The following is a 21,305-nucleotide window of genomic DNA, read 5'->3' on the forward strand; positions in this document are numbered from 1 at the left end:
TTCTAGACACGGTGTGCAAGCTCCAATCTGTGACAGGCCCCACCTACCGCTCCCCACCACTGAGGAAGATGGGCCACTGACATCTCTCATCTTACTCTGGACTTGCTTCACTCATCTACCTTGCTGCTTGGATCCTGGGCGTATTTGAACGAATGCACTAGTTTAGCAGAGCCTGTTGCCGTAGCTCTGGCCATATGAAGAGGCGTTCCTGGTGATGGTGAGAAGGCTGCATAGCTCTGGATAATTGAGGGAGACGGAAGGATGGCCGAGGGGCTCCTCCAGAGCAGGTTTCTCAATATGCCCACTACTGACACTGCGGGCCAGATCATTCTTGGTGGTGGGACTGTCCTGGGCACTGAAGGATGTTCAGCAGTATCCCTGGATCCCACTAGATGCTCTCCCGAGTTGTGACAACCAAAAACGTTTCTAGACGTTGCCAAACGTTCCCTGGGAGCAGAGGTAGAATCGCACCCAGTTGAGAACTGCTGGCCTAGACCCAGAGCACAAACAGGAAAAAGGAAGGGAGATGTGTAGGGGGTACGGGCCCTGGGTTAGGAACACAGGCAGGACCCCTGCAGTTCCCATCTACCCACCTTCCCTCAACACGCAGAACAAGAGATCTACAAAGAGAGAGAGGAAGACCGACAGAGAAAGAGTGGATGGTGCCACGGGGAGCTGTGAGCAGGACAGCGGCTTCACAAACTCCAAGGGGCATCTTCTGTGTAAAATATAAGAACAATGTCCCCTAGAGTTGTGCAATGTGTGGCCCTAGATATAAACTATTTAAAAAAGCTCCCATCTCTCTAAATAGTCTATAAATTCTGCCCCTTTCCCATTCCGAGTGACTAGGATAAAAAACATCAGCTCCTCCGCCATTACCTCTGCCTCTCAGAATCTCCAGAAAGATAAAGATGCAGGCTCTCAGCACACGTGGGTTGAGGTTCAAGCTAATTTCATTTGCATTTCAAAGGTCCTGCATCACTATTCTCCGTATCTGTCTTTAATTTGCTTTGTGGTCCCTTTATTTCATTCCCCAAGCATTATCTTTCTTCCCCTTGGCTTTCCTTCAGCCTCATAGCATTGATGAAGTCTAATGCAGGGGTGGAGGCCTGTACCCTGTTCCCCAGTGATGTCCCAAGGATGGGAGCGGTCCACGCAGTTACAAGACTAAGGGGTACACTTACGGTAGAAAATTTAAAAACAGTAATAAATTTGACTAAAAGTCAGTCTGCTTTTATTAATCAGCGTGCACCAGCACTTCCAAAATTGTTTAGACATTTGTCAGTGATAAAACACCCCTCCCCCGCCCCCGATTCTCTTGGTCTATGTTCCAAATGATTACTGTCATTATTTTTTTAATATACATATTTATAATCATAAGCATAAGCAACATCAGCAGAGAACATAAATATTTTACACACACACACACACACACACACACACACACACACACACACACAAATATTTATGTCCTCTGCTGATGTTCCTTTTGCTTATAATGCTACAGGATATTCACAGGTGAACCTTGAAAATTTTATACAGCTTCTGTGCCAATTCCTTTTTCCTATCAAATCTGCTAAGAGGATTTCAGGGCAAATAAAGGAATGTATATCTGGGTTACAATCTTATTTTCAAAGATACTTTTTATTCAGTGTTTGAAAGAAAAATGCAGGGAGGGGAAAACCACGTCAATACCTGCAACACTAAAGTTGGCTCTTCCAGAACACCTTGTATTTACAAAACAATATGGCGGGGCTCTCTGAAGTTGCATTTAGCCACTGAGATGCTATACTTGGAGCATTTCCCCTCCAGGCTCAGGGATTTTTCAAAATTGTTAAATAAACTCAACTGAGAATCCTTATTCAAATGGAATTGGATATTTCAGCTTCATTTCTAAACTCTTCATTTCTGTACTTTGATAAGCCTTCTCGCCAAAGAAAAGGGGGAGAGGGGGACCTTGCACCTCTCGGTCACCTCAGAGCCCCTGATATCTCCCCCTGCCCCCAAAGAAAGAGTTGAGGATGGATAAAGTCTCATGTCATCTGGTAGGACTCCTGCCTACCAGGGCTTACGCCCTTGTGTTCTGGGCTTTGCCCCTTTGTCCAAACGCATGCCAGAAATGTAACAAATCAAACTAGCGGGCTTGGTTCATGCCATAAACACTAGTTTACAATCTTCCAGTGAAGCATTTCAGGAGGAGGTTGGGGAAAAAAAATTGGGAGAACACAAACCACTCCTTGAATATCAGTGAAGTGACATCATTCACTGTGCTTAAATCTCAAAGCGGGCTGCAACGGCTGGTGCTTTATGCCTTCCTGGGACATGCAAGGCCTTCTCTTCTGGCCTTGTGCCTGACTCTGGCCACTTCCTCCCCTCATTCCGTCCAGAGGAGACTCTTTTGCAGTTCCCAGAAGGTGGCACGCTCTTTTCCAGCCTTGCCTTAGCACACACAGCTCCCTCTTCCTGGAACACCCTCTTTTTCTTGCTTAACGCTCCCTCTTCTAAGACTTCCATGAAGCCTTCCTGGATTGCCACAGTCTGAATTAGATGCCCCTCCTGTGTGTTCTCAGAGCCACCTGGCTTTGTGCCTTCTGGCGGATGCTGTGTTCACCGCCACTTACTCCTCCTGAGCTCACAGCTAGACTACATGTCCCAGTCACCCTTGCAGTTAACTCCTGTCACATGACCGAGCTCCAGGAAATGAAATATGCACAGAAGTGATGTGTGAAGAGAAATTGTGTCCTCTCTACAGTTCTCTGTTTCTTCCACACACTGGCTAAAAGGAGAAAACTCTCTAGCCCTAGAGGAAGACGGAAGCACACATAGAAGGGGTCTGGGTCCCTACATAACCACAAAGAAAAATGGCACGACTATGAACATCCACTCTGGACTATACACTGAATGAGAAACTTTCATTGCGTCAAGCCACTGACCTCTCAGGGCTCTGAGATAGCAGTTAGCTGGCACTGACTAATACATCATAGCGCCTACCCCGCACTGCCTTGCAAGTCATCTGGTCTCTGTGAGTTCCTTGAGGGAAGGGACTCTGTCCTATAGGTCTCATCTCGAGCTCTTAACATAGTGTTTGATACAGAGTAGGGCCACAGTAAATATCTGTGGAAGGAAGGTCAGGAGAGGGAACAAACTTATGAATGGACACTGTAGCACAGCAGAAAGTCGGCCCTGGGAACATTTTTACCCTTTGCTCAGAATTAGCTGAGACCCTAGATAAGTCACCTTTGCCTCTCTGCACCAGTGTCCCCGACTGTAAAATGTGGTTAGCAAGATCAGTAGTTCAATTTTAGTGAGCAATCACTGTCCCCTAGAGGGCTCGTTAACAGGAAGATTGCCGGGCTCATTCCCAGGGTTCCTAATTCAGTTGGTCTGGGGTGGGTCCCAAGAATTTGCATTTCGAGTTAAGTTCCCTGATGATGGTCTGGGGACCAGACTTGGGAACCACTTGCCTAGATGATCTCAGATCCCTGGGAACGGTCAGGGCCTGGTGGTCTCCAGTGCTCAAGCTTATAAGCCAAATCATGCATGATTCTTCCAGAGTTAGTTTGGCATTTGGAACCACTAGGTTGGAAATATCCTATGTGTGGCCAATTTGCATTCACAGTACGGAATAAAACTCCTACCTGATAGGAGACTGGTGGCTCCTCAAATTACCCAAGTGTTAAAGATAAGAAACTGCAACTGGGGTGCCAGGTTATCTGGTGGGGATTTAAAACCAACCCTTCCTGATCCCTCCCCTTCCCTTGCACGCTAGGTAAGGGCATTATGATGGAAACATTTCTGAGCACAAAGAATGCCAAGAAGAGGGCTTCCCCGGTGGCGCAGTGGTTGAGAGTCCGCCTGCCGATGCAGGGCACACGGGTTCGTGCCCCGGTCCGGGAAGATCCCACGTGCCGCGGAGCGGCTGGGCCCGTGAGCCATGGCCGCTGAGCCTGCGCGTCCGGAGCCTGTGCTCCGCAACGGGAAAGGCCACAACAGTGAGAGGCCCGCGTACCGCAAAAAAGAATGTCAAGAAGATGAGGCAAAAAACTTGACCCTAGATTAATCCAAGTTTTCAGTTCGGTGGAACTTTAAAATGCACTGTGAGCTGGCCATGATACCCCATGAATGCCGAGTGCCAAGTGTGCACAGATATTTAAGGACCCAGCTCAGATCACCAGGAGGTGAAAATAACCAGATCTCAGACTTTGATTTAACTGGGAAGACCTCCAACTCCTTTTCACGTCACTTGCATTAAATACACGAGACCAAATGCGGACCACAATATACTGACTGACGCTAAGACTCCACCAGAGCCACGCTTCGTTATCAGACATTTATTTTTTCACATAGCACCCCAGTTTCACAGCATGTACATTTTCCAGAGTTGGAGATTCTCAACCTACTATGTTCTCCACAGACTTTCCAACAAGTGTGAAAGAGAGGCAGTAAGGTTAGCTTGAGTCGACAAGTCACAATCCAAATATAGGACACCCTGTATTTATTTATGTTTAAGATCAATACACATACAGTTCCCAATGCTTAGCACACGAATGAGACTCTGGCTGAGTAAAATACTAACACAACTTGTTAGCACATTATCATGAAAAGACAGAAGGCATCAAATATATACTTTGCTGTTCCTCATTTTACTGTTCAATGTAACTGTAGTGAAAAAATATACATTTTTACTTTCGAGGTTAAAATAGACCATCAACTCATTATCTCTCCAGGCCCACGGCTACAAGGCGTAAAATGGCTCTTCCCACCTCTGGCTCACTTGAACACTGGATGTGTGCTGAAGACAAAAAGAATGGCTAAAGGTAAGGGTACACCCCAGCTCCCAGGCTGGCTGCAGCTGAAGCCCTCACACAAGTTACCTTAAAACAAAATAAAACCAACACAACTCAGTGGATCCAGTCTCCATACAAGGCGGTCCCTGCGCCACCTGTCCCATTCCCAGGTCAGGGCTCCCTGAAGGAGCTTTAGGGTCCAGTCCTGATGTCTGACATAGTGCTTTAGGACAGAACTGGGACCAGAAGTTTCCCTACTGCAGCCCTCAAACTCCAGTTCTGGCCTGCTTAAGTTCCAGTGTCCTCTGGTCTTCAGAATCATAAACCACTTGCTCCAACCTCCCACAGTCCTGAACTTAGCTTAGAGCAGGGCAGTAGAACCCCCAAAACACAAAAACTAAACACTCCTCAAGTGCTGAGAGCAGAGCAAGACTTCTGTCACTAGAACAAATCCTGTCGATTGAAACGCTGTAATGCCTTTCGGAAACGGTTCCTTTACCAATCATATGCGTCAGTAAATGTAGAAAATAACGAGACAAGCCTAAAAGTGACAGTGCACCTGGGATGTCTCCCCACATTCACAGACTGGCTGTTTCAGGGAACACTTACTAAGGCAACCTCTGAAAGTCTATTTTGGGGAGAATCAGTTGGTATTGCTCTTCATGTCTGCCCCTCTTGGTCTGCTGTTCTTACAGTTGCTCTTGGGAGGGTCACATAACCAGCTACATTTCTCACTGCAAACAGCAAAGTGGGGAGGCTCCTAGAGTAAGACTCTCATGAACTGCCATGGATGACTAATCTGTGGCCGTTGGTGGGCAGCCTCCCTTAGCCTGGGCTGAAGGGGAAGCAGAATATGCCACTTCAGGACTGCAAAAGCCCACATCCCCCCACCTCTCACTAGGAATTTGAACCACACTGAGGCAAAAATCTGTAACAAAGCACCCATAACTAAAGTGTAAATTCAAGCGATCCTTTGAAATCAGTTTCAAAACAGTACACTTGAAACAGAGTAAACCAGTCGGAAAGAGAAACCAAAGTTACTAGCATGTTCTCTTTAACTAGAGAAGAAAAAGACCTCTCAACAGAGATTTCATTTTGTTCACATTCATAATGTTCAAACCACAACCTACTGAGCCCTACTTCTCAGCAATATGGGAAGATCTGGGTGCTATGATATCTGTAATTCTTTTTCTTTAATATTTTACAAACCAAATTCCCTTAGTGATATCTTGTCAGGAGGTGTGATTCTAGCCTGTGCTGAACAAATATTTTTAGCTCTAAGGTGTTGTAATGAAACTGAGATCTTTCCAACTACTACATTTGCAAATGGCTGTCTTAATTTCAAGGAAAACATCCATTCCAGATTCTTTTCTTATTGATATTCTAAGAGCACATCTATCATTACCATGGTTGTGAGCTCATCTAAGAAATGGACAAATATCATTTAGAAACAGAGTAGAATCAAGTCACATGAAGAGAAGAATGTTTCATGATAGTTCAGACGCTACTAGGAAATCAAAGAAAAATCCATGTTTTTGATTACTCACCCTAAACTGTACTGAAACTGAACATTTGCAACCCAAGTAACCCAAGATATATTGAAGAAAACTATAACTTACTACATATTGAGTTCATTTCAATCACAGTAGTCTATTTTAAAAACAAACTCCCATAAGGAATACAGGAATGGAATCTATTCAAAGCAACAGCTGTCAAAAGTTCTGCCAAGAAACTCAGGGTAATTTACTGCATCATGAAAGATGAGGTGTTCTGAAGAACAAATACTTCAATCATATTCCTTCTCTTCAGATTTTAGTTTTTGCTTCAATCCAAGAGAATTATCTAGATCTAAAGCTCACTAAGACCTGTTTTCATATTTTAAGACTGATAAATTAAGTAAATAAAATTCAACATGGTACATAGAAAAAAACCCTTCTAATCTATTTTTAGTAATGCTAGTGGCGAGAGGACTCGACTGAGAATCCATAAAATCCCAACTCTGCCACCAGCTCCCTCCTTCTATGGATTCTTGGACTAGGAACTGTGGTTTCTTAGGGCCTTGGTCTCCCCACAAGCAAATGCAGGATATGGGAAGGGGTCCTCTCATCTCTGACATCCTACTGTGCAATGAGAAGAAAATGGGCACAGCTCCCAGCTAAGTTGCCTCCTTCTCCTAACCAGACCCAAAGCGCTTCTCTAATATTTATAAAGCAGTCAGATCCCTCCAACTAAGGCAAATGTCTGCCTTGATTCCAACACACTCCCCAATTCCAGAAATCTACCTTTTGGGTTTGCTTCATGGCTGCTGGATAGGGAGGTGGCCAAAGCAATAAGCCACTAGCAGAGACACTGAGGTACCCAATAAGCTGGTGATCTACTCCTACTGTGTTTTCACCCTTGGGACTATGGGACTCCCATGGAGGAAGACCACTTAACAATAAGGTTATTAAACCCCCGTGGATGGGGGCAACATCAACATTCTGCCCAGAGACTTCTGCTCAACAAGGTCTTACGCTTGAGTAGTTTTATAGAAGAGGTATAATGGTGATATCAATAACCCAGCCTTCCTATAAATCATATTAAAGGCACACAGAAACATTATCAGGAGTTATAATCCTAAATTAAATAAAAGTATACATCCTACGAAAATAGAGAAAGAGAGGATGAGCGCTAGTTAGGTAATATCATGTTCTGTGTGTGTGTCGGGGGGGGGGTGTAATTGTTTTTTTAAAAATCCACTTCTAAGCAACTAAGAAACTGTGGTCACTCTTAAGTCCAGTCAACAAGGTGGGGTGGAGATATTATGGTGTGGGCTTTAATGCAATGCCTATGTTAAATTACTGGTTAGACTGTGCAATGCATGAGGCTTCGATTGTCCAATGCAAGTTTTTTCATTTAATGAAATCCAAGCTAACTAAACAAAACCCCAACCTCCGAATTTGGCTCACTCTGGCCTTGGCTTGATGGGAGAAAAACATGTCAATATTTTAAAAATGCATAACATAGACTAACATTCTTTAGTTTATATGTCTGCTTAATGGATATGAAGTGCTATCTGGAGTGTGTGCATATGTCCTGGAAGACTATGAGATGAAGTGCATATGCTAGTCTTTCCTGGATTGAATGGAACAAAAGGCAAACATGATAATGAAACGTCTGTGACAAGGACACTGTTGATAAAATGTGTTGCAGCCCCCAGAGCTCAGAACAAGTGAAAAGAGGTTACCTAAAAAATGTGCACTCGCCCATTCACAATCTTAGGAAGGGTTTAAACTGACTCCGAACCCCTCCCACAGGGACACAAAAGGCAGCCAAAAGGGAAGGAAAGGGGGACTAGAGAAATAGCTCAAGTCCCGTGATTTTCAAAATCCAAGCAATTCAGAATCCTTTAATATGCACAGAACAGAATCAACAATTTGGTTTGTTTTGGAAAAGCATCATCGTTTGAGCGTTTCTCTTCCGTCATTAAGCTATTGATAAAGCTTAATGGAGTAAGAAAGCATTAAAACAAAAGCCTACTTCTTCTAAAAGCTGTCAACTCTATTGAAATCAAAGGCTTAGTCCCGCGTACCGCAAACCTATCCTAAACCACTTCAGAAAGGACCCTAGCACACCCCACCCCGCTATCCTAAGAATCGGTAAATTAGCAAAATGCACAAGAGACCGCATGTCTTGCCATCCGTCTTCTGAAGTGATGTTAAAGCTGGCGAGGCCGGATACCTGGGAGGGTCGATCAATTCCCACTTTCAACTTGAGCTTACAGGAGAAGCACAGGCTATGTAAATTTCGATAGAGTACTGGCTCCTGCAATTTGAGCTTACTGTTTTACATCACTTACACTGGAGTCGGTTGGGCGCCTCTGAACTGCACATAAACCAATCCCTTCCCAAGGGTACACTTCACAGAGAACAAAATAGTCATATATCCAGTGTGAGGATCGGCTTTCTTTCATTATTTCTTCATACCCAATACACTCACGATCCGGGTTAAAATAACAAAGACAAAAATAACTACCAGAGATTGTTGCGTTACTGGTAACAACCATTGCCCCTTCTTCCCTAGTTTGAATACCTGGGTTCAAACAACAAATATTTATCAGTCCAAACAGTCTCATCAGCCGTTCACATTTGATGGGTGGTTTCCAAATTCATGCATTTACAGATATGTTAACCCGTGCAGGATAAAAGTAGAGACCTGGCAACTATTTATTTAATTTGATCGGGCAAGGCAGCTCAGGCAGATTTCTCTTGCCCAAAAATCTACATGAAAGGGCTGAGTTGTCTGGGTTGACGGCTTAGCTGGGCCAAGTTAAATAGATCATGGACAAAACTACTACTTTACAGAGGTGTAAAGACTGAATAAGTCTTTGCCATTCAACAGAAAACAATAGTCATGTATTATTTATAGCTAGATATAATATCAAGATGGCACTAGAGAAGCAATTTTTGGCATATAGTGGTGGAGGGCACGGAGCCAGTCTAAAGCTAATGCTTTTGTTTTCTTCTCCTTTTTGTTTGTATTATCATCATGCCAAAGACTATCCAGTTGGAATCACAATTATTCAGGAAACCAATCTACTGTATATGATAGACATACGAAAATAAAACAAGCATCCTGAAGGTACTGGATTACAAGGTTTTGTACAAGTCATAAATTCTTGAAATAAGTAGTGCTCTAAATTGTTTTTATTTGCTAGAAGATTGGTTTTGGGTAAGGAGCAACATCTAACACCTTGAGGAAGTACTTAAGAATGGGAGGTAAATCCCACTGATAGTTACAATTTCAAGTGTGATAATCAGTTGTATTTTTTCCACCACAGTAAAACGTACACGTGAAGCACAAAAGAAAAGGTGATATGGATTATATTCCGCCGCTAAGAGCTTTTGACACAGTCTCAGACATCGATGACAAGTAGCTGCGTCGAAACATTCAAAGGAAAGATCTTGGCAGGAAAGGTCACCCACTGTTACTTGAATCTTGGGGGTCACAACACAGTGACTGGACGAAGTTGTTCCAGTTGGTTTTCCAATGCAATCCGTTCTTGATGAACCTCCTGAGTTGTACAAAACAAAGAGAAGAGAGGGGTCATTTCCTGGGTTCATCCCTACTTCATCAGATACTGAAAAGAAACTTATGACTGGACCCACAAGCATTTAGGTGCCACATGACTCAAGGACAAGTGGACTGGGAGGCATCATATTTAAAGCTGGTGACCGGACACAGGAGGCTTCACAATTTGCAGTCTCTCGACTCCTTTCTTAAGATGATGAAATGAAACTGATTGACCAACCCTCCCCACCCCCCACACCTAAATCTCACCCTCAGTTTTAACAGCGGCTGGCACAGAATGATGTTAAAAATTCTAAAAAATGATTGGAAGGGAGCAGAAAAGCAAAAGCAGACTCCTAATACTGAGAGGCGAGCCATCAGGACTACATCTCTAGTTGCAATCTCTTGTTTCCACTCCAGCACCATACTGGATTAGGACTGAGGGATGAGAAAGGGCACTGGTCGTCCTTCCACCAAAGTGTCATCCAGGTTCCTGCATAAATTATGGCTGAAGGTGTGACTTCTTGGCTAAAGGTAGAAAACAGGATCCACAATCTGCTATTTGGGAATTCAAACTTTGAGCCCTAAAACAGACCTACTGGCAGGGAGAGATGGGGACACGTAAAGGCACTCTGAAGTAGAATCAGTCAAGGTGGGAAGGAATTCTGTATAAAGGCTCAATTCTGGGCTTCCCTGGCGGCGCAGTGGTTGAGAGTCCGCCTGCCGACGCAGGGGACACGGGTTCGTGCCCCGGTCTGGGAAGATCCCACATGCCACGGAGCGGCTGGGCCCGTGAGCCACGGCCGCTGAGCCTGCGTGTCCGGTGCCTGTGCTCCGCAACGGGAGAGGCCACAACAGTGAGAGACCTGCGTACCACACAAAAAAACAAAAAAACAAAACAAAACAAAAAAAACAATAAAGGCTCAATTCTGAGACATCCCAGAAGAAACAACATGCTAATAGTAGCGTAGAACTCAACAAACATTTATTCACCCACCCTCCTACCTACCATCCAACAGTCTTTGAGTATCTATCTACTATGGGCCCGATTCTGCTCTGGGTGTGATGATACCACCAAGGAACAAGATAGATCAAACCAATGCCCTCACAGGGCTCATACTCAAATGACTAGAGAAAAACAAGAAAGTTAAAAGAAAAAAAAAAACAACGAGATACTTTCAGAAGGAAATAAATAAGATGATGTAATAGAGAGTAATGTGGGGGATCTGGGAGAAAGGTGGAGAGGGTGGCCCGGGAAGGCTTCTCAAAGCGGATGCTACTGAGCAGAGACTTGAATGAAGTGAGAGGTGAGCCACATGAAGATACAGGCGAAGCATATTCAGGGAGATAAAATGGCAACCGCTAAGGCCCCAAAGGAGGGAACAAGCTTAGTGTATTTGATGAACCAAAAGGCCTGTGTGACCAGAGCAGAGGAGACAATTAAGACCTTGGCAGGAGCTAAAGTCAAAGAGTTAGGCAGGCACCTTGTGGACAGAATAAGGAGTGTGGATGGATTCAATAAGGATTCAAAGTGTACGGCAACGAGGACGTTGAATCAGGAAAGGCATTCGGCCTAACTTAGAATTCAGAATTTTCACTCTGGCTACTGCGTAGACAATGGATTGTAGCAGGACAAGAGTGGAAGCAGGGAGCAGTTGGGAGGTTACTGCATGGAACCAGGTGAGAAATGAAAATGGCTTAGATCAGGTAGCAGCCATAAAGATAGAGAGAAGGAGATGGATTCTGGACATAATTTAAATCTAGAACCAATAGGAGATGTTGATGAAGGTGATATAGGAAAGAAGGAAAGGAATTTGGGATTGAGCAAGTGGGCGGCTGGTAGTGTGGTATTAATTGAGAACAAGAAGATTGGATGAGAAATGGGCATTTCAAGGAGAGGGTTGGGAATGAAGCATCTGAGATGTGTATCAGATATATTACGAGAAAAGTTGAATAAGCAGTTGTAAATACATGTCTAGAGCTTAGAAGAAAGAGAAATAGGGCTTGAGGCATAAATTTATGAGGTTGGATAGCCTTCAAAGCCATAGGATTATGTAACAACACCCAGCAAAATAATATATTGGGTTGGCCAAAAAGTTCGTTCTGTTTTTCCACAGCATCTTTCAGAAAAGCCCGAACTTTTTGGCCAACCCAATAGATGGAGGCTGCAGGTAAAGACAGAACTTAACATATGTACCAAACTCATTCCCTACTGCAACTCTACTAAAACAATTTTTTTAACTGGGGGGGTGTGCATGGTCATAGACACACAAGGACAGGGAAGACAAAAGGGAAGAGGTGATAACAATAAAATTGGTAAACTGGAAGGCAAACTGAGGAATGCTGAATGAATTAGCAAATCCAGGAAAAATAAATGTGGGGATTCTCCTAGGTGCTGAATACGTCTCTTCCAGTTACGCATCATGGAACTGGAGAAAATAACCACAGGGTGGATTCGGGGATAAACTGAACCCACTGTGACAAGGACCTAAGCTACAACTCCACTGATCACCTGACCTCCATAAGCTCCTACTCTTAACTGGTGGATCACAGTGATGTTTTGGGTCTCCTGGAATAAGTATCAGTTCAGAGCCTGTGTCCAGTAATCCCCCCTAAATCTGATGAGTCCCTTTTCCCCAGTGCACAGTCACACACTTTGGGAAGGGCTGGGAGAAAGATTAACAATATAAACTTTTGGCTGCAGAGTACGGTCCTTCCTAAAGGTGACTCAGAGGCCCCTTTATGCAAGGGTTCTGTATCTGTAAACTGACTTAGTCTGGGAACTGACTGAGAAGCCATGACTAGAGCTCTGCTTGATGATTCTTCAGACTTCTGTCCACTAGACCTAGAACTTTTTCACTTCTACAGATCAAGTAAAGAAAAGTGAACTGCAAGCTAAGCATGAGGATAAAACAAGAACCAATCCGATTTCACATAGAAGAATCCCTGAAAGACTCAAATTGGCAGCACCAGATACCTATGAAAGTGGGAGTGAAAGAGGGGAGGACGACTGGCTTAAATAAGTTTTGCTTGAAAGTCTGCTTCAGAATTAGATCCCCGAATCCTTCCTGCCACTATGGTAGAACACTGAAGGTTTACTTCTTTGAAAGGTAAAACAGATGGCGTCTGGATTAGCAATAGAGAGATACAATTAAGGACTAGAAATTGGACTGGAAATAGGGGGGTTAAATGAATGCCCTGAATGCTGAGAAACAGATCCCTCTCCTCCACCGAACCAGGTCTTCCCTCCATGCAGGAGTCCACAAGAGTCTCCTCCCTGAGGACTCCAACCAGACCAAGAGGAAACAGCAAATGACACTGTCTTTGGGGGTTCCCCAACTCTGTAGCTCAGCCAAACTGGGGGAGAATGAAGCTCAAAGTTGACAAGCCCCACAACAGGCCATGAACTTGCAATATGCATTCTCATCCTCCTCCTAAATATAAGCAGAGAAGGACCATCAGCTATTGAAGGAAAGTATCTAATTAGAAGTGTATACAACAACAAAAAAAGCAAGTATTGAGGAAGAAGAAAAACTACCATTAAGAGAAGATATTACAACACTGAAACAAGAATAGGATGCCATTGAAAAGAATCAGAGAACAACAACAAAAATGAACTCTTGGTTATTAAACACAGGAGATGTACAGTTTAAAAAATAAGTATGTCTCCACATATAGACAAAAGAAAAAAGAGAAAAGAAAGAAACTAGAAAAGAAAAATTAGAAAACCAAACTAAGAAGTCCAGAGTCTGAAAACTTTCAGGAAGGGAGAACAGAGAAAATGGGGGAAGGGAGGTCAATAAAATTCAAGAAAACTCCCAGAACTGAGGAATATGGGCTTCCCAATTAAAAGGTCCTACCAAATATAGAGACCAATGGATAATAGTGACCTACGCCAAAGCAAAGGTAGGGGCGGGGGAGGCAAAAGCAAACTGCAAAACAGAAACGAGGTCACATACAAAGATCCATAAAACAGAACGAAGTGCGACATTTTACAAATTTTTTTATTATCATATGGTAAAACTGACTTCTTTTCTTTTATTGTACAGTTCTACAAATGTTAACACATATAGATTTGTGACACCACCACCACAAAGAGGGTTCAATACAGTTCCAACAACCAAAAAGCTCCCTGGAACTACTCACTGATATACAAACCTTCACCTCATGCATAACCCTTGACAACCAGTGGTCTGTTTTCCAGCACTACAGTTTTGCCTTTTCAAAAATGTCAAATAAAAGGAATCACGCAGTACATAACCCTTTGACGCTGGCTTGTCTCACGTAGCATAACAACTTTCAGTTTCATTCAGATTGCTACGTGTATCATTCCTTTTGCCTGATGAGTACTATTTCATCATACTCCATTTCTCCATTCATCCTTTGAAGGACATTTGAGTTTTTTTCACGTTTCCACTATCATATAAAACTGCTATGAACATTTGTGTACAGGTTTTTGAGTGAACATAAATTTTTCCATTTCACTAAGGTAGATACCCAGGAGTGGAACTGCTGGGTCACAAGGTTAAATGTATATATAACTTCATAAGAAAATGCCCAACAGTTACCCAGAGTGGGGTATCATTTGGCATTCTCACCACCAATTCACGAGGGTTCCAGTTGCCAGCACTTGATGCTGTCACGATTTTCTGTTTTAGCAATTCTATCACTGTGTATACTGGTCTGTGATCATGGTTTCAATTTGCATTTGCCTAATGGCTAACAATGCTGAATATCTTCTCACATGTTTACTTGCCGTCCTTATATCCTCTTTGGTGAAGTGTCTGTTCACGTCCTTTGCCCATTTTTAAACTGAGTTGGTTGAGCTTTGAGAGTTCTTATTACTGAGTTCTTTATATAATCTGGACACTAGTCCTTTGTCAAATACGTGGGCTGCAAATATTTTCTCCTAGTCTGTAGCTTGTCTCTTAATTCTCTTGACAGTGTTTTTGGCAGAGTAAAAGTTTTAATTTTGATAAAGCCCAATTTATTGATTTTTTTTGTTATAGATTGTGCTTTTGGCATCATTTCTAACCCCAGGTCACAATAACTTCTTCCTACGTTTTCTTCTACAGGTTTTATACCTTTATGTTCTACATTTGCATCTATGATCCATTTCAAGTTAATCTTTGTATCAGGAGTGAGGTCTTCGATCAAGGTTCATTTTTTTACAGATGGATGACCAACTGCTACAAAACAATTTCTTGAAAAGACCATCCTTTCCTCAATGAATTGATTTTGTACCTTTGTCAAAGATCGAATGCCTATATTCATGTGGTCTACTTCAGGACTCCCAATCCCTCTCCACCGATTTATCATCAATCCCACACTGTCTTGATTACTGGAGCTTGATACTAAAAGTGATTCCTCTACCTTCGTTCTTCTTTTGCAAATTTGTTTTAGCTATTCTAGTTCCTTGGCCCTTATATATAAATTACAGGATAGGCTGGTCTATATCTACAAAATATCCTGTTGGGATTTTGATGATTGCTTGCAATGAATCTCTAGATCACTTTGGAGGAAAAAAGTATCACTACTATGTTGAGTCTTTCAATCCACAAACAGCATATGTCTCTCCCTTTATTTAGGTCTTCTTGGATTTCTTTTAGCACCATTTTGTAGTTTTCAGTATACAGATCCTGTGTTTTACGATGAATTTATACTTAAGTATTTCATTTGGGGGAGGGGGCGAGCTATTATGAATGGTACTGTTTTTCAAATTTCTGTGATCAGTTGTTCATTGCTTGTATATAGGAATATAATTGCTTTCTGTATGACCTTATATTCTGTGACCTTCATAAACTCAATTAGAAAATGAAATTTTAAGAAACAGTTCAATTTGCAATAGTGTCGCCAAAAACAAGGGAACAAATTTAACAAAAGACACATAATACTTACACACTCAGAACCACTGAGAGGAGTGTTTTCTAAAATCTAAACAATTAGAGAGAGAATCTTGAAAAATTTATACGACCTGATTTCAAGACTTACAGAAATCAAGACCGTGTAGTACCAATATAAAGATCAACAAATAGGGGCCAGACTGAAGCTGGAATGGGCCCAGTGTGAGGCATCAGGTGAATAAATTTTCTTTTAAGGCCGAAAAGCGAGTTAACCTTACGCAAGATAACCATGAATTACAGCAGCCACAGCAGTTAGAACTTCTAACCCAGATAAGCTTTTCCATTTACAAGGTGCCCTAGAAAAAAAAGGGTTCTCAGCCAAGCACTCACTAAAAAAAGAAGAGGGCAAACTATTTTTCCACCTCTTCACGAGCTTCTGGTGGCCAGGATAAGACCAGGTGGGACATCCCACTCGCTCCAGAGCCTGCAGAATCCTGGGGAAAACTGGCAGAAGAAAGCAAAGGCTGTGTGGCTGACAGGGGCTTGGTGCTCCAGCCAGGTGTCAGGCCTGTGCCTCTGAGGTGGGAGACGAGTTCAGGACATTGGTCCACCAGAGACCTCCTGGCTCCATGTAGTATCAAACAGCAAAAGCTCTCCCAGAGATCTCCATCTCAACGCTAAGACCCAGATCCACTCAACGACCAGCAAGCTACGGTGTTGGACACCCTATGCCAAACAACTAGCAAGACGGGAACACAACCCCACCCATTAGCAGGGAGGCTGCCTAAAATCATAGAGGTCACAGACGCCCCAAAACACACCAATGATGTGGTCCTGCCCACCAGAAAGACAAGATGCAGCCTCATCCACCAGAACACAGGCACTAGTCGTCTCCACCAGGAAGCCTACACACCCCACTGAACCAACCTTAGCCACACGGGGCAGATACCAAAAACACCAGGAACTACAAACCTACAGCCTGCAAAAAGGAGACCCCAAATACAGTAAGTTAATCAAAATGAGAAGACAGAAAAACACACAGCAGATGAAGGAGCAAAGTAAAAACCCACCAGAGCAAATGAATGAAGAGGAAATAGGCAGTGTACCTGAAAAAGAACTCAGAGTAATGATAGTAAAGATGATCCAAAATCTTGGAAATAGAAAGGAGAAAATACAAGAAACGTTTAACAAGGACCTAGAAGAACTTAAGAGCAAACAAACAATGATGAACAACACAATAAATGACATTAAAAATTCTCTAGAAGGAATCAATAGCAGAATAACTGAGGCAGAAGGACAGATAAATGACCTGGAACATAAAAGAGTGGAAATAACTACTGCAGAGCAGGACAAAGAAAAAAGAATGAAAAGAATTGAGGATAGTCTCAGAGACCTCTGGGACAACATGAAACTCACCAGCATTCGAATTACAGGGGTCCTAGAAGAAGAAGAGAAAAAGAAAGGGACTGAGAAAATATTTGAAGATATTATAATTGAAATCTTCCCTAAGATGGGAAAGGAAATAGTCAATCAAGTCCAGGAAGCACAGAGAGTTCCATACAGGATAAACCCAAGGAGAAACACGCCAAGACACATATTAATCAAACTATCAAAAATTAAATACACAGAAAGAATATTAAAAGCAGCAAGGGAAAAACAACAAATAACATACAAGGGAATCCCCATAAGGTTAACAGCTGATCTTTCAGCAGAAACTCTGCAAGCCAGAAGCGACTGGCAGGACATATTTAAAGTGATGAAAGGGAAAAACCTACAACCAAGATTACTCTACCCAGCAAGGATCTCATTCAGATTCTACGGAGACATTAAAACCTTTACAGACAAGCAAAAGCTAAGAGAATTCAGCACCACCAAACCAGCTTTACAACAAATGCTAAAGGAACTTCTCTAGGCAGGAAACACAAGAGAAGGAAAAGACCTACAATAACAAACCGAAAATAATTAAGAAAATCGTAATAGGAACATACATATGGATAATTACCTTAAATGTAAATGGATTAAATGCTCCAACCGAAAGACATAGACTGGCTGAATGGATACAAAAACAAGACCTGTATATATGCTGTCTATAAGAGACCCACTTCAGACCTAGGGACACATACAGACTGAAAGTGAGGGGATGGAAAAAGATATTCCATGCAAATGGAAATCAAAAGAAACCTGGAGTAGCAATACACATATCAGACAAAATAGATTTTAAAATAAAGAATGTTACAGAGACAAGGAAGGACACTACATAATAATCAAGGGACCAACCCAAGAAGAAGATACAGCAATAGTAAATATTTATGCACCCAACATAGGAGCACCTCAATATATAAGGCAAATGCTAACAGCCATAAAAGGGGAAATCAACAGTAACACAATCATAGTAGGGGACTTTAACACCCCACTTTCACCAATGGACAGGTCATCCAAAATGAAAATAAACACAGCAACACAAGCTTTAAATGATACATTAAACAACATGGACTTAATTGATATTAATAGGACATTCCATCCAAAAACAACAGAATACACTTTCTTCTCAAGTGCTCATGGAACATTCTCCAGGATAGATCATATCTTGGGTCACAAATCAAGCCCTGGTAAATTTAAGAAAACTGAAATCCTATCAAGTATCTTTTCTGACCACAACGCTATGAGACTAGATATCAATTACAGGAAAAAATCTGTAAAAAAATACAAACACATGGAGGCTAAAAAATATACTGCTAAATAACCAAGAGATCACTGAAGAAAGCAAAGAGGAAATCAAAAAATACCTAGAGACCAATGACGATGAAAACACGATGATCCAAAACCTATGGGATGCAGCAAAAGCAGTTCTAAGAGGGAAGTTTATAGCAATAAAATCCTACCTCAAGAAACAACAAACATCTCAAATAAACAATCTAACTTTACACCTAAAAGAACTAGAAAAAGAAGAACAAACAAAACCCAAAGTTAGTAGAAGGAAAGAAATCATAAAGATCAGAGCAGAAATAAATGAATCAGAAACAAAGAAAACAATAGCAAAGCTCAAGAAAAGTAAAAGCTGGTTCTTTGAGAAGATAAACAAAACTGATAAACCATTAGCCACACTCATCAAGAAAAAGAGGGAGAAGACTCAAATCAATAATATTAGAAATGAAAAAGGAGAAGTTACAACAGACACCACAGAAATACAAAGCATCCTACGAGACTACTGCAAGCAACTCTATGCCAATAAAATGGTCAACCTGGAAGAAATGGACAAATTCTTAGAAAAGCACAACCTTCGGAGACTAAACCAGGAAGAAATAGAAAATATAAACAGAGCAATCACAAGCACTGAAGTTGAAACTGTGATTAAAAATCTTCCAGCAAACAAAAGCCCAGGACCAGATGGCTTCACAGGCGAATTCTATCAAACTACTAGAGAAGTGCTAAAACCTATCCTTCTCAAACTCTTCCAAAGTATAGCAGAGGGAGGAACACTCTCAAACTCACTCTACGAGGCCACCATCACCCTGATACCAAAACAAGACAAAGATGTCACAATGAAAGAAAACTACAGGCCAATATCACTGATGAACATAGATGCAAAAATCCTCAACAAAATACAAGCAAACAGAATCCAACAGCACATTAAAAGGATCATACACCATGATCAAGTGGGGTTTATCCCAGGAATGCAAGGATTCTTCAATATACACAAATCAATCAATGTGATACCCCATATTAACAAACTGAAGGATCAAAACCATATGATAATCTGAAGAGATGCCGGAAAAACTTCTGACAAAATTCAACACCCATTTATGATAAAAACCCTCCAGAAAGTAGGCATAGAGGGAACTTACCTCAACATAATAAAGGCCATATATGACAAACCCACAGCCAACATCGTTCTCAATGGTGAAAAACTGAAACCATTTCCTCTAAGATCAGGAACAAGACAAGGTTGCCCACTGTCACCACTATTATTCAACGTAGTTTTGGAAGTTTTAGCTACAGCAATCAGAGAAGAAAAAGAAATAAAAGGAATCCAAATCGGAACAGAAGAAGTAAAACTGTCACTGTTTGCAGATGGCATGACACTTATACATAAAGTATCCTAAAGATGCTACTAGAAAACTACTAGAGCTAATCAATGAATCTGTTAAAGTCACAGGATACAAAATTAATACACAGAAATCTCTTGCATTCCTATACACTAATGATGAAAAATCTGAAAGAGAAATTAAGGAAACACTCCCCTTTACCAGTGCAACAAAAAGAATAAAATACCTAGGAATAAACCTACCTAAGGAGACAAAAGACCTGTATGCAGAAAACTACAAGACACTGATGAAAAGACATTAAAGATGATACAAACAGATGGAGAGATATACCATGTTCTCGGATTGGAAGAATCAACATTGTGAAAATGACTCTACTACCGAAATCAATCTACAGATTCAATGCAGTCCCTATCAAACTACCAGTGGCATTTTTCACAGACCTAGAACAAAAAATTTCACAATTTGTATGGAAACACAAAAGACCCCGAATAGCCAAAGCAGTCTTGAGAAAGAAAAACGGAGCTGGAGGAATCAGGCTCCCAGACTTCAGACTATACTACAAAGCTACAGTAATCAAGACAGTATGGTACTGGCACAAAAACAGAAATATAGATCAATGGAACAAGATAGAAATCCCAGAGGTAAACCCATGCACATATGGTCACCTTATCTTTGATAAAGGAAGTAAGAATATACAATGGAGAAAAGACAGCCTCTTCAATAAGTGGTGCTGGGAAAACTGAACAGCTACATGTAGAAGAATGAAATTAGAACACTTCCTAACACCATACACAAAAATAAACTCAAAATGGATTAAAGACCTAAATGTAAGGCCAGAAACTATCAAACGCTTTGAGGAAAACATAGGCAGAACACTCTATGACATAAATCACAGCAAGGTCCTTTTTGACCCACCTCCTAGAGAAATGGAAATAAAAACAGAAATAAACAAATGGGACCTAATGAAACTTAAAATCTTTTATACAGCAAAAGAAACTATAAACAAGACGAAAAGACAACCCTCAGAATGGGAGAAAATATTTGCAAATGAAGCAACTGACAAGGGTTAATCTCCAAAATTTACAAGCAGCTCATGCAGCTCAACATCAAAAAAGCAAACAATCCAATCCAAAAATGGGCAGAAGACCTAAATAGACATTCCTCCAAAGAAGATATACAGATTGCCAACAAACACATGAAAGGATGCTCAACATCACTAATCATTAGAGAAACGCAAATCAAAACTACAATGAGGGGCTTCCCTGGTGGCACAGTGGTTGAGGGTCCGCCTGCCGATGAAGGGGACACGGGTTCGTGCCCCGGTCCGGGAAGATCCCACATGCCGCGGAGCGGCTGGGCCCGTGAGCCATGATGGCTGCTGAGCCTGCGCGTCCGGAGCCTGTGCTCCACAATGGGAGAGGCCACAACAGTGAGAGGCCCGTGTACCGCAAAAAAAAAAAAAAAAAATTAAAAATAGAACTACCAGGTGTGATGCCAGCGGCACGGCTGGGTAAGACATCCTTCGTCCATATCCCCCTGCCAATAACAATTTGGCCTCTATTCACAGACAAAGTGCCTTT

The 21,305-nt window shown here is 41.9% G+C and overlaps 1 protein-coding gene across 5 annotated transcripts in view; it reads right to left on the bottom strand.

The window, feature by feature from the left end:
* Positions 1-4,311: 4,311 nt before the first annotated feature.
* The window catches only part of REPS2 (RALBP1 associated Eps domain containing 2), a 232,492-nt gene continuing 215,498 nt past the window's right edge, over positions 4,312-21,305 (bottom strand). For all 5 annotated transcript variants that reach the window (XM_019925644.3, XM_019925643.3, XM_019925646.3 and 2 more), the window contains one exon: positions 4,312-9,840. In XM_019925644.3, coding sequence (XP_019781203.1) covers positions 9,772-9,840 — 69 coding nt within the window. In that variant the 3' untranslated portion in view covers positions 4,312-9,771. The remainder of the gene's footprint in view (positions 9,841-21,305) is intronic.

This window comes from Tursiops truncatus, chromosome X, assembly GCF_011762595.2.
Source record: "Tursiops truncatus isolate mTurTru1 chromosome X, mTurTru1.mat.Y, whole genome shotgun sequence".
Classification (NCBI taxonomy): Eukaryota; Metazoa; Chordata; class Mammalia; order Artiodactyla; family Delphinidae; genus Tursiops; species Tursiops truncatus.